The 13,843-nt window shown below is 41.9% G+C and overlaps 1 protein-coding gene across 1 annotated transcript; it reads right to left on the bottom strand.

Annotated features, from left to right (window-relative positions):
- Positions 1-12,006: 12,006 nt before the first annotated feature.
- On the bottom strand, positions 12,007-13,403 carry LOC132057736 (uncharacterized). The gene is made up of 3 exons (XM_059450341.1): positions 13,099-13,403; positions 12,423-12,946; positions 12,007-12,017 (listed from the first exon to the last, which is right to left on the bottom strand). The coding sequence occupies exons 1-3, from the start codon at positions 13,401-13,403 to the stop codon at positions 12,007-12,009; spliced, it is 840 nt and encodes a 279-aa protein (XP_059306324.1).
- Positions 13,404-13,843: the final 440 nt, after the last annotated feature.

Here is a 13,843-nt window from a genome sequence, read left to right as displayed (position 1 = left end):
GGTTTGATGCCACGAGTATTGGTAGATATCGGAATCGTGTTATTGTCTTGATAGATTGATATACGTTGTTGGTATTTCAACTATGACACATTGTTGGCGTACCCATTGTTGGTACTTGTGATATTGATATAGTGTTGGCATACCACCGTGTAGTGATACATTACGTGTGGCGTACCCCTTTGTTAGTACTTGTGATATTGATATGTTGGCATACCACTCGTTGATATTGTGATATGATACATTGTTGGTGTACTTTCGTTGGTACTTGTGATATTGAACTTGATTGTTGATAATTGATATACGCATTGCACGCATTCTCACACATTCATGATGTATGGCCGATACCCGCGATGATCCGGTATCATGATTATGAAACGATATTGATAAACTCTTTTACTTGAGTGATTATGAAAAGGTCAATGTCCAAAGATCAATTTAAATCGTTGATTGTATGAACTGATATTGATAAACTCTTTTACTTGAGTGATTATGAAAAGACCGATGTCCGAAGATCAATTCCGGAATCGTTGATTGTGTGAACTTGATATTTGACAGACTCTTTTACTTGAATGATTGTGAGATGATCGATGTCCAATGATCTATTCTAGCATCGTTGTTGCATGGCCAATTCCGATGATATCCCGAAATCGTTATTAGTGCATGGACTCCGCGGGTCCCCCAGGGTGGTGCCGGTGAGACTCCTCTTGTGAGCAATTAGCCAGGATCCCGTCTGTCTGTTGGGCAAAGATTCGGGATGGGTGGTACTTAGACTTCGCGAGTCACGCTGGGTTGTGCTACCGAGACATCGATATTTTCGACCGGAGAACATATGTACACCTCATCTGCATGGCATTACATTGCATCATTGCACTGCATTACATTATGACTTGATTGAGCTTCTTAGTGATTGGATTGGATCGGATATATTCGGACTTGACGTATTTGGGTTTAGATGCTTTACATAGGCGATGACGAATACTTCATTCTGATTGTGTTTTGACTGATACTTATTGATTTATCTGCCTATCCTACTTTATTTTCTGAATTGTGTTAACTATGCTTAGTCAGCCGATGATGCCTACCAGTACTATTGTTTGTACTGACTTGCACTTGCTGCATTCTTTTATGAATGCAAAGTACCAGGTCGGATCTACTTCTTTAACCCGTGGCTGATCGACTCTTCAGCTTCCTCTCGAGTTTTCAGGGTGAGCATGGCTTCTGCTGACCTTGAAGACTTTGCTATCACATGTCTTACTTTTATTTCAGAGACATAAACATTTATGTATTAGTATTCCAGACTGTACTATTCACCTTAGATGCTCTTGTATTATTCAGACTAGACCCTGGGGGTATTTATTGTCTTTCGCACTTTTACTACTACTTATATATAGATATATCGTGAGACTTACGTATTTATTCTATTCCACTGTTTTAAATTTATTCTTCGTGTATTTGTTCATTGTTGGGTTGAGGGTTCGCTTACCGAGGTGGAAAGGTAAGTGCCCGCACAGCCTATGAAAAATGGGTCGTGACAAGTTGGTATCAGAGCCCTAGGTTACCCGATCTTTAATACAAGAGCGTGTCTAGTAGAGTCTCGTGGATCGGTACGACGAGCTCCGTACTTATCTGCGGGAGGCTTTAGGACATTTAGGAAATCTCACTTCCTTTCTTTCCGTCGTGTTACTATATTCAATTTGGTATCTGAAAAGATCAAATTGGTATCTGACTCTTATCTCTTCTCTCACAAATGGTGAGTACTCGAGCTACTATGGCCCGAGGCCGTGCTTCAGAGCCTCGCCGGCCACGGCCGGCACCCGAGGGCGAGCGAAACACGCAGGCATCGACAGCAAGAGAGGCGGGGTCGCCCTCCCGGCGGTCCGAGCCCGGTAGGACAGCGCCGAGAGAGATCTCCGTCCCCCGAGCCCGAGGATGTGGCTCCAGGTCAGACACAGCCTGAGGTTACTTCTGATTAGGCCATGCACGATACTATGGCCAGAGTATTGCTTCATCTTGATGCCAGTGGGGCGGTGGTGTTACAACACCAAAGTGGGGTTCGCGTACTAGGGATGGTCAGCACAAACCCCCGAGCAGGACTTACGCGGCGCACATCCCGCTGTAGCTATGGCTCCTTGTATGGATGTGATATCCGCTCCTGGTGATGAGATTAGGCCCGTGGAGGGTGTTTTGATGACTGCTTCTGATCAGGAGCTGGTTGGGAGATTCAAGAAGTTAGAGCCGCTGAGGTTTGCTGGTACCTCGTCTAAGGATACCTATGAGTTTATTCTTTATATACATGAGTTGCTGCACCGTATGGGGATAGTGGAGACCCACGGCATTGATTATGTGTCCTACCAGTTTCGCGGCGACGCGAAGACGTGGTGGAGGTATTTCGTGGCGTGCAGACCTGAGGGTTCTCCTCCTTTGACTTGGACTCAGTTCTACCGGGCCTTCCTTGAGAAGTATGTGCCCCGGTCTTTAAGAGAGGCTCGTAGGGAGCAATTTTTACACCTTGAGCAGAGAGGCATGTCCTTGGAGTCCTATGTGACCCGTTTCCTCTATTTGGCCCGTTATTCTACTCCGTTGATCCCTACTGAGGCCGATAGGATCAGACGCTTTGTTGGAGGACTAGTGGGCTCTCTACAGATTCCTTGCCTTTAGATGGAGTCTATGGGGGCTTCCTTCCAGTCAATTATTGAGCATGCTTCTATGGTTGAGGGCGCTAAGGTCCGTGCTTTTAGTAGTAGTGACAAGAGGCCACTTCGACCGGGCAGTTTGGGGGTTCTCGGCACGAGGGGGCGCCGGTCAATTTTCGAGGCCACCTCAGCCCTATTCCGATCGTCCCGTGCATTCAGCATTACCGGCTTCCTCTAGTGAGCCACCTAGGCAGAGAGCTCCTGAGAGTTCGTTCTCCAGACCAGTGGACAGGGCTGCTTCATCCGGGTCTTCAGCTTTCGTGTTTCAGCACTCGACTCCTCTTACCTGTTACTCTTGTGGAGAGGTTGGGCATGTTGCCAGGAGATGTCCCCGACCTAGGCGGGATTATCAGCCATCAAGGACTCCTGTATCATTCGGTGGACGAGGTGGGACTTCTCGGGAGAGGCTCGGTCGGTAGTATCACATGGTTCTAGAGGTGGGTCTTCGGTCAAGAGTGGTCGTGAGAGAGAGGAGGATCCCCGACCGGGCGTGGTGGAGCCTATTGTTACTCATTTCTCGGTAGGCCCGAGGCAGCAGGCCTCGGTATGTCGTGATCTCGTGTACCATTTATGTCCGCTCATGTAGCAAAGACCGTGTTATTTGATCCTGGATCCACTTATTCGTATGTATCTGCATTTCATGTCGTTGGTTAGGATTTGCTTTATGATAGCATAGATATACCTATTCATGTGTCTACTCTGGTTGAAGATTCTGTGGTTGTTGATCGAGTCTACCAGTCTTGTTTGGTTACTTTTATAGGTTATGACACTTGGGTAGATTTGATGATTCTCGATATGGTGGACTTTGATATTATATTGGGTATGTCCTGGCTTTCTCCTTATCATGCGATCTTGGACTGTCACGCCAAGACGATCACCTTAGCCATGCCGGGCATTCCTAGGCTTGAGTGGAGAGGTACTCCTAGTCCCGCTCCGAAGAAGATCATTTCCTTTCTTCGGGCGAAGAAGTTAGTAAGTAAGGGGTGTTTAGCATATTTGGCGCATGTTCGTGATACGACTGTTGCATCTCTACCCCTTGAGTCTATCCCTATTGTGAGCGAGTTCGCGGAGGTATTTTCGTCTGATCTGCCGGGTATGCCACCCGATCGCGACATTGATTTCTGTATCGACGTGGACCCGAGCACTCGTCCCATTTCCATCCCACCATATCAGATGGCACCTGCCGAGTTGAGAGAGCTTAAGGAACAATTGCAGAATTTATTGAGCATGGGGTTCATTAGACCGAGCGTCTCCCCTTGGGGTGCTCCTATGTTATTTGTGAAGAAGAAAGATGGGATTATGAGGATATGTATTGATTACCGCCAGTTGAACAAGGTCATTATTCGGAACAATTGCCCTATCCTCGCATTGATGATTTGTTTGACCATCTTCAGGGTGATTCGGTATTTTCGACGATTGATTTGCATTTCGGCTATCACCAGTTGAAGATTATGGTGGAGGATATTCTGAAGACAGCCTTACGGACGAGATATGGCCACTATAAGTTTCTAATGATGTCTTTTGTGCCAACCAATGCCCCAGTTGCATTTATGACGTTGATGAATGGCATTTTTAGGCCGTTCCTTGATTCCTTTGTGATTGTGTTTATTGATGACATCTTAGTGTATTCCAAAAGTAGAGTGGAGCATGAGAGCCATCTCCGTACCGTTCTTGAGTTATTGAAGAAACATAGCTTGTTCGCTAAATTTTCCAAGTGTGAGTTCTGTTTGGCGTCTGTAGCATTCTTGGGCCATGTGGTGTCTATGAAGGAACTATAGTTGATCCACAGAAGATTGAGGCTATGAGAGGTTGGGCGAGGCCTACTACCGTTACTGAGATTCGTAGCTTTGTGGGTTTGGTCTGTTATTACCGTCGCTTTGTGAAGGATTTTGCTGCCATTGCTTCATCCTTGATCAGATTGACTCAAAAGGATGTTTCCTTCCAGTGGACGGATGATTGTGAGGAGAGCTTTCAAAAGCTCAAGCTTCTTTTGACTACAACCCCGATCCTAGCTTTACTTGTGGAAGGTAAGGATTTCACTGTCTATTGTGATGCTTCCCGTATGGGTTTGGGTGCGGTGTTGATGCAGGAGGGTAGAGTGGTAGCTTATGCTTCCCGTCAGTTAAAAGTTCATGAGAAGAATTACCATACCCACGATTTGGAGTTGTTGGCCGTAGTCTTTGCCTTGATGCTTTGGAGGCACTACTTGTATGGTGTCCATTATGAGGTTTTTACCGATCACCGTAGCCTTTAGCATGTGTTTACCCAGAGAGATCTTAATTCCAGGCAGCACCGATGGATGGAGCTCCTGAAGGACTATGACATCTCTATTCTATATTATCCGGAAAGCCAATGTAGTGGGCGATGCCTTGAGTCACAAGGCGAAACGAGTATGGGGAGTTTAGCTCGATTGATTGTTTTCGAGCGTCCGTTGGCCATGGAGGTTCAAACTACACAGTTTCGTCCGCCTTGGTATTTCAGCCTCGGGCAGGATTTTAGCCTATATAGAGGCGAGGTCATCTTTATTGGATCGGATCAGGGCTCATCAGTTTGAGAATGCTCAGTTGAGCAAGATTCGAGATAGAGTTTCGAGAGGTGAGGCCAAGGAGGCCGTGATTGATTCTGAGGGCATTCTGAGGATTAGAGGATGGGTGTGCGTTCCTCGTGTTGGTGATCTGATTCTGTTGATTTTATCTAAGACCCATAACTCTCGCTATTCTATCCATCCGGGAGCGACTAAGATGTACCGTGACTTGAGACAACACTATTGGTGGCGTCGTATGAAGAGATATATAGTTGATTTTGTGGCTAAGTTTGAAAATTGTCAGCAGGCAAAATATGAGCACCAGCGGCCTGGTGGGGTGCTCCAGAGGATGCCCATTCCTAAGTGGAAGTGAGAGAGGATTACCATGGATTTTTTCACGGGTCTTCCGAAGACCCTTGGCAAGTTTGATTCTATTTGGGTGATAGTGGATCGGTTGACTAAGTCCGCTCACTTTGTTCCAGTTCAGGTTTCCTATGCCGCGGAGAAGCTAGCTAAGATGTATATTCGGTATATTATGAGATTACATGGGGTCCCTATTTCTGTTGTATCTGATCAGGGTACTGTTTTCACCTCCCAATTTGGGAGGGCATTTCATGAGGAGTTGGGTACTCGATTGGATCTTAGTACAACCTTCCATCCCCAGACCGATGGCCAGTCAGAGCAAACCATCTAGGTGCTCGAGGACATGTTGAGAGCGTGTGTTATTGACTTTGGTGGTCATTGGGATCAGCACTTGCCCTTGGTAGAGTTTGCATACAATAATAGTTACCATTCGAGTATTGGTATGACGCCTTTTGAGGCCTTATATGGTAGGAGGTGTAGATCTCCGATTGGTTGGTTCGATGGATTCGAGGCTCGACGTTGGAGCACGGATCTATTGAGAGAGTCCTTTGATAGAGTGAGAGTTATTCAGGCTAAGCTTGTGGCAGCCAAGAGTCGGCAAAAGATGTATGCAGGTCGGAAGGTCCGGGATTTGAAGTTTGCTATTGGTGACCAGGTTCTATTGAAGGTTTCACCCATGAAGGGTGTTATGAGGTTTGGTAAGAGAGGGAAAGTTGAGCCCCTGGCATTGGTCCATTTGAGATTGTGGATTGTATCGGTAATGTATCTTATGAGTTAGCATTGCCGCCAGGCTTAGCGGGAATTCATCCGGTCTTTCATGTTTCAATGTTGAAGAAATACCAAGCCGACGGTACCTACATTGTCAGTTGGGATTCTGTATTGATTGATGAGAATTTGACTTATGAGGAGGAGCCTATCGCGATCTTGGATAGGCAAGTTCGGAAGTTGAGATCAAAGGAGATTGCTTTTGTGAAGGTGCAATGGAAGCACCGCCCTGTGGAAGAGGCTACTCGGGAGACTGAGTTCGATATGCGTAGCCGATATCCCTAGTTGTTCACTAATTCAGATATTTCCCAACTTTCCTTCTTTCTTCGCTCGAGGACGAGCAACGGTTCAATTGGTATCTGATGTAACGACCCGTTTGGTCGTTATAGTTCTTTCGGCGTCTTCGCCCATTCCCTAGCATTGATTAGCTCACTTGTGACCCGAAGGGACCGTTGACATGCTTCTCGAGGTGTCTAGACCGATTCGGGCAACTTTTGTGAAAATATAGGCTTAAAGTGAAAAATGGTTGACCCAAAGTTGACTTTTGGGCAAACGAACCTTTTTCAAAATTCTGTCGATTTTGAGAGGTCCGGATGGTCGTTTAGAACTTGTATGTGTATTTGGTTTGGTTCCCAATGCATTCGGATGCATTTCGGGACTTGTGATAGGAAATTAGAATTAAGGCATCGGGGGTTGACTCGGTCAACGAGGCCTCCGTTGGAAATTTCGAGACCACGAGCGCGTTCGCAGTGTGTTTTTGTATGGGTCTGTGTGTTTGGTTTGAGAGCAGATGGTCTCGGGAATAACCCGAGATTTCGATTGAAGACTTAGAAAAATGGGGGATTCTGGTGTCTGGTGCCCGCAATGGCGGCACCGCTGTTGCGGTGTGTTGGCCGCTGGGGCGGCCATGTATGTTGTTGGCCATACCGCTGTGGCGGTCTCCCCGCCGCCGTAGCGGCATCTCTACCGCCGTGGCGGTGACGGGCAGTTATTTTTCATTAAATGTGTCTTAAATAAGTCTTAGACCCTCATTATTTCCCATCTCGATATTTGAGCTTGAGGAAACTGTTCTTGGAGATAATTTGGAGAAATTCTTGGAGGTAAACCTTGCCTAATCCTTTACTCTTCCTTAATCACAATCATCTTAGATTTTTCCCTTCCCTTTAACAATCCCTTAGAGATGGAATTTGAAGGACGGTTCTGGGGAACTTTCCCATAGGATCATGTATGATAAATTGATGATGGTTATGCAAAAATTTGATGAATCTGCGCTTATTAATCATGTATCTTCCACTTTTAGCGTTGTATTTCGGAATCAAAGGCTTAGGGTTTATACCCTATTTGGGGGTTTTGCTTGAAATCAGAAATTAGGCTAATCCTTGGGTTACGATTACCTAGTAATTAATTTTGTATTTTGCCCCCGAATTTCCCGTTTTGCCCTTGTGGGCCTGTTTTTCCAATTTCTAGTGTTAGAATTGACATAATTGAAATCAAAGCAATATTAGTATCATTCTTCATGATTTCTAATATAGAATTCGATTATGCTTAGACTACTTTGGTTCTGAGCTTCAGCGGAAGGGCAAGGCAAATGAGTGAGTTATTGGTGTTGCGGTGCGGCAGTCCAGGTAGGTTATGGCTTACCTTTGGTGAGACTTTGTATAACAAAACACATATTTAGATTAAGATGTCAGAGATAGCATGTGAACCTTCGGGTATGAAGTCGGGTAGGATATTGCCTTAGGTTGGGCCCTGTTGTTTGTTCCATTGTGATAGTTTGATGCCATGAGTAGTTGGTAGATATCGGAATCTGTGTTATTGTCTTGACTGAGATAGGATTGATATACCGTTGTTGGTATTTCAACTATGACACATTGTTGGCATACCCGTTGTTGGTACTTGTGATATTGATATACTGTTGGCATACCACTGTTGGTATTGTCATATGATACATTGTTGGCGTACCCCTTTGTTGGTACTTATGATATTGATATACTGTTGGCATACCATTGTTGATATTGTGATATGATACATTGTTGGCGTACCCCTTCGTTGGTACTTGTGATATTGAACTTGATTGTTGATAATTGATATACATACTGCACGCATTCTCACACATTCATGATGCATGGCCGATACCCAGTGATGGTCCGGTATCATTGATTGTATGAAACTGATATTGATAAACTCTTTTACTTGAGTGCTTATGAAAAGGCCGATGTCCGAAGATCAATTCCGGAATCATTGATTGTATGAACTGATATTGATAAACTCTTTTACTTGAGTGATTATGAAAAGGCCGATGTCCGAAGATCAATTTCGAAATCGTTGATTGTGTGAGACTGATATTTGACAGACTCTTTTACTTGAGTGATTGTGAGATGGCTAATGTCCGATGATCTATTCCGGCATCGTTGTTACATGGTTGATTTCGATGATATCCCAGAATCGTTGTTAGTGCATGGACTCCGTGGGTCCCCCAGGGTGGTGCCGGTGAGACTCCTCCTGTGAGCAATTAGCCAGGGTCCCGTCTGTCTGTTAGGCAAAGATCCGGGACGGGTGGCACTTAGACTTCGCGAATTATGCTGGGTGTGCTACCGAGACGTCGATATTTTCGTCCGGAGTACATGTGTACACCTCATCTGCATGGCATTACATTGCATTCATTCCATCATTGCATACGTATTGCATTATGACTTGATTGAGATTCTTAGTGATTGGATTGTGATGATTGGATTGGATCGGATATTTTCGGACTTGACGTATTTGGGTTTAGATGCTTTATATAGGTGATGACAGATACTTGATTCTGATTGTGTTTTGACTGATACTTGTTGATTTATCTGCCTATCCTGCTTTATTTTATGAATTGTGTTAACTATGCTTAGTCGGCCGATGATGCCTACCAAGATCGTTTGTTTGTACCGACCGCACTTGTCGCATTCTTTTATGAATGCGAGTACCGAATCGGATCTACTTCTTTGACCGCGGGCCGATCGACTCTTCAGCTTCCTCTCGAGTTTTCAGGGTGAGCATGGCGTTCGCTGACCTTGAAGACTTTCCTATCATATGTCTTACTTTTATTTCAGAGACATAGACATTTATGTATTAGTATTCCAGACTGTACTATTCACCTTAGATGCTCTTGTATTATTCAGACTAGACCCTGGGGGTATTTATTGTCTTCCGCACTTTTACTACTACTTATATATAGATATATCGTGAGACTTACGTATTTGTTCTATTCCGATGTTTTAAATTCATTCTTCATGTATTTGTTCATTATTGGTTGAGGGTTCGCTTATCGAGGTGGGAAGGTAAGTGCTCGCACGGCCTATGAAAAATGGGTCGTGACAAGACACTAGACATGATTGAGTCTTCTACTAGACGTTGTTGAAAATGGGGAAAATAAGAAATAATTGCTAACTGTCAAACATAGACACTAGAACTAATTTTATCTTCTAATAAACATTGTTGAAAATTGAGAAATATAAGAAATAACTAATAACACATATATCAATGAAAATGGGAAAAATTACACTCCTCTCTGCCACCCATAATTGTCTATTCTACTAGATGTTTTTGAACATTGGGAAAATATGCTTTGATAGCTTAATTGTTCCAGCATAGACACTAGACATAATTGAGTCTTCTACTAGACGTTGTTGAAAATGGTGAAAATAAGAAATAATTGCTAACTGTCAAACATAGACACTAGAACTAATTTCATCTTCTACTATGCGTTGTTGAAAAATGAGAAAAATAAGAAATAAATAATAACACAAATATCAATGGGAAAATGGAAAAAAATTGCACTGCTCTCTGCCACACATAATTGTCTATTCTACTAGACGTTGTTGAACATTGGGAAAACATGCACTGATAATTTAATTGTTCCATCATAGACACTAGAAGTAATTGAGTCTTCTCCTAGACACTATTGAATTAACTTTAAAATAAACAATAGACCGAATCTTCTACTAGACGTTATTGAAAATAGGGAAAAATAGGAAATAACACCAATATTAATGGGAAAATTATGCACGTTAAAATTGATGAGTTAATTCTTGAATTAACTTTAAAATTATGCACATTGATGAATTAACTTTAAAATTATGCACAATGATGAATTAACTTTAAAATTATGCACATTGATGAATTAACTTTAATATTAATGGGAAAATTATGCACATTGATGAATTAACTTTAAAATTGATGAATTTATTCTTGAAACGTATATTGGGGAATTTAAATGAGTACTTGATAAATATATAACGTCATATTTATTAATATAAACACCAATATCAATGAAAATAAATATGATGTTCACGTATAGTTATGTTAGCAATTTCTAGTTGTTACATATGATCATCACAACCAAAGACTTTCACTAGCATATTATTGACATTAATCAATTAGTGTCATTGTTTAGATCATTATAATGTTGTTTCACTAATTCCATGATGACAACATATTGTTTAGTCTAAAATATAAGTTTAAATTCAAAATTTAGTTCAATTCTTATTTAATAAATGTTTTTTCGTTGGAAAAACATGTGTTGAACTGGATATTCCACTAATATGATGTTGGTCAATTATAAACGTTGAAATAACATGTGTTACATTGGATAATCTACTAATATGTTGTAGGTGAATTATAAACGTTGAAAAAAACATGTGTTACATTGGATATTCTACTAAAATGTTGTAGGTGAATTATAAACTAAATGATGAAAAAACATGTGTTACATTGAATATTCTACTAAAATGTTGTAGGTGAATTATAAACTAAACGTTCAGAACTAGCATATAACTACAAACGGTAACTTTTTTCAAACCCAACGTTTAAATAACGGTAACTTTTCCATTATAAATACCCTCATTCCTAGGCTTTCTACAAGAGAGTAAAAAACCCACATTTTATTATAACTCAAGGGAAGATTATCAGAAGCGTCGATTCATTAATCACTAAAATGTCACAGAAGTCATCGTCTAATTCGTATGGCACACAAAAGGGAATATGCATGTGTGTGATGTAGCACCCATTAATACTTACAAGACACCACAAAATCCTGGAAGGGAGTTTTATTGCTGTGCGAAGGGAAAAAATAGTATTTAATATGCTTATGTCTGTTTTAACTTGATACATTGCTATTTTATTTTATTTTTTGATTTGTGCAGAAAGAAGATGGTGGTTGCGGTTATTTTAAATAGGTCAACAGTGATACCCCATTAATGATTGGGGTGGACAAATTTAATTTAATGTATAGGCTGACCAAAGCTGAATAATTATTGGCAGAAGTCAGAAGCCTCTTCCTGGAGGCGGAAGCATCGATGGACTGGTTTAAAGATCAAATGAAGGATACTCAGACTGAGAGGGATCAAATAAAGAAGGAATTGAATGCGAAGCTGAAATTGAGAGGATCAGCAAAAAAAGAATCGAAAGGTAAAGCCGGGAAAGAAAAGACGAAGAGAATGCTGTTGTGTTTAGTGTCATTTGTAATTACCAAATGGGTCATTTGTGGTTCCTTTTGATTGCGTTTCCTTTTATAATCAATTGTCAGCTTGTTTTATGTCTAGACCGAATGCATTCATTAAAAGCTTGGTGGAAATAATGACAACGTTTAACATAGACCAACAACAGTTATAAATAGACCAACAACAATTATAAATACACTGCAACAATATAAAAAACAAAAGGGCAACATAAATACATTCCCTGCATCCATAAACTACAAAAGGGCAATAGACCAATAGACCAACAACAAAAATACATTTTACTGCAGCCATAGCAAACAAAAGGGCAATAGATCGATATTCACTGCTCAACTTGTGATGAATTCTGCTCAACTAGTGACGAATTATGGCCAACTTGTGACCCATTCAAATTACAAGTGGTTCTCCTGTGTCCAGGTTGTTTGCATAGGGAGCATTTATTTCTTCTCGTGGCTGATTTGGTATAACTACGTTCTCCCTCCAAGACACCCTTCTTACGCTTATTACTATTTCGACCCAGTTTTGGAATGTATTTTGGTGGGAGAACTTATGCGCCCTGCATATATGACGGAATCATCCACTTACTTTCATGAGAAATTTGGACAATATCACCTTCATATGCTTTGTGGTATGCATCTGCGGAGTAATATGTAGAAGAGTGGTTATAAACAGAGGCTCCAAATGTATCTGGATACCTCTTAAATGTATCTGGATACCTCTTACTCAGAGCTGCTATGGCATGTGGGCATGGGAGCTTGTCCACGTCGAAAACTCTACAAGAACATGACATAGTCGACAGGTTGACAGTTGCATGGTTGTCGTGTTCGCACGCGGTGTACTTGTTTTCGTTTACCCCAATGACAACTACCTTTTTGCTCGCTTCCATTCTCTTCCTTATCCTTGATTCAGCACGAGGCATGACACGTTTGTTTAATAAGAGGAGATTCTTTGCTAAGGTACGCCTCTCATTGAATTTGGTAGCAAACCTCATATTAATGTCGTTGAAAAAGGCAGTTATGGGGAACTCTTTCTCTACTAGAAACATTGAGTTGAATGATTCAACAATGTTTGGCGTCAGCACTTTAAATCTATTCCCCGGGAAAAATGCCCTGCTCCATCATCGAACCCAACTTCATCCCTAAGGCAATCAGCTACATCCGGTGCAACACGCTATATTTCACTAAAGTTATCATAGAACACCTCCGAGGTATATGCTTTTGCTGCTTTATAAAAGACTTTCTCTAAGGATCCATTATGGAACCTCCCACGCATTCTCTCACAAAGATGCCTTGTGCAAACACAGTGGTAAGCATTGGTGTAAACATCTCGTATCGCCTTCTTAATGCTGAGGTGCCTGTCAGATATTATGCACAAATCTAAGCTATTAGGCACAATGTCAACCAATTGTTGGAAAAAGTAATTCCAAGAGGCATCACACTCCGAGTCAACCACACAGCAGGTTACTGGGAAAACATGGTTCTCTACATCTTGTGCCACAGCAGTCAACAAAACACCTCGATACTTTCCCTTTAAATGTGTGCCATCAACTGCTATGACCTTTCTCATGTGCTTAAATCCCCTGATCTATGCTTCCAAATCCAAGAGGTAATATAAGAATCTCCCCTCCTCATCGAGCTTTAAGTCTATCTTGCTTCCGGGGTTTGTTCTATGTACGATCCAACTATAAGGATTCAATTTTAAATACCCATCAGCCACTGACCCTCTTACGAATTCCTTAGCAATTATGCCTGCCTGATAGGCCTTTCAATAGCTAATTTCACAGCCAAATCTTTCAGAAACTTCTTTCTGTATTTGTTTGGGAGTGATCCCTGCGCCTTCTTCAAATTTACACATAATGTGCCTTGCTATAACTGCACATCATGCCTTTGAATGGTTTGTAGAAACGTATTGTATGCCGCATGCGTTCTCCTTACAGTACACGGTTATAATAAACCTAGAACTTTTTATGTATTTATTGACACGCAGTCTCCACTTGCAAGAATCAT

This window comes from Lycium ferocissimum, chromosome 5 (genome assembly GCF_029784015.1).
Source record: "Lycium ferocissimum isolate CSIRO_LF1 chromosome 5, AGI_CSIRO_Lferr_CH_V1, whole genome shotgun sequence".
In the NCBI taxonomy this organism is placed as follows: domain Eukaryota; kingdom Viridiplantae; phylum Streptophyta; class Magnoliopsida; order Solanales; family Solanaceae; genus Lycium; species Lycium ferocissimum.
The sequence above is the reverse complement of the archived record's forward strand: the minus strand, read 5'-3'. Positions and strand labels throughout refer to the sequence as shown.

Bases quoted from the DNA above. Each gene is read 5' to 3' on its own strand.
- LOC132057736 (XM_059450341.1), bottom strand. From the start codon at position 13,403: ATGAGAAAGGTCATAGCAGTTGATGGCACACATTTAAAGGGAAAGTAT. The intron at 12,947-13,098 runs GTTCCATAATGG...ATGATGGAGCAG, and splicing joins TGTGAGAGAATGCGTGGGAG to GGCATTTTTCCCGGGGAATA.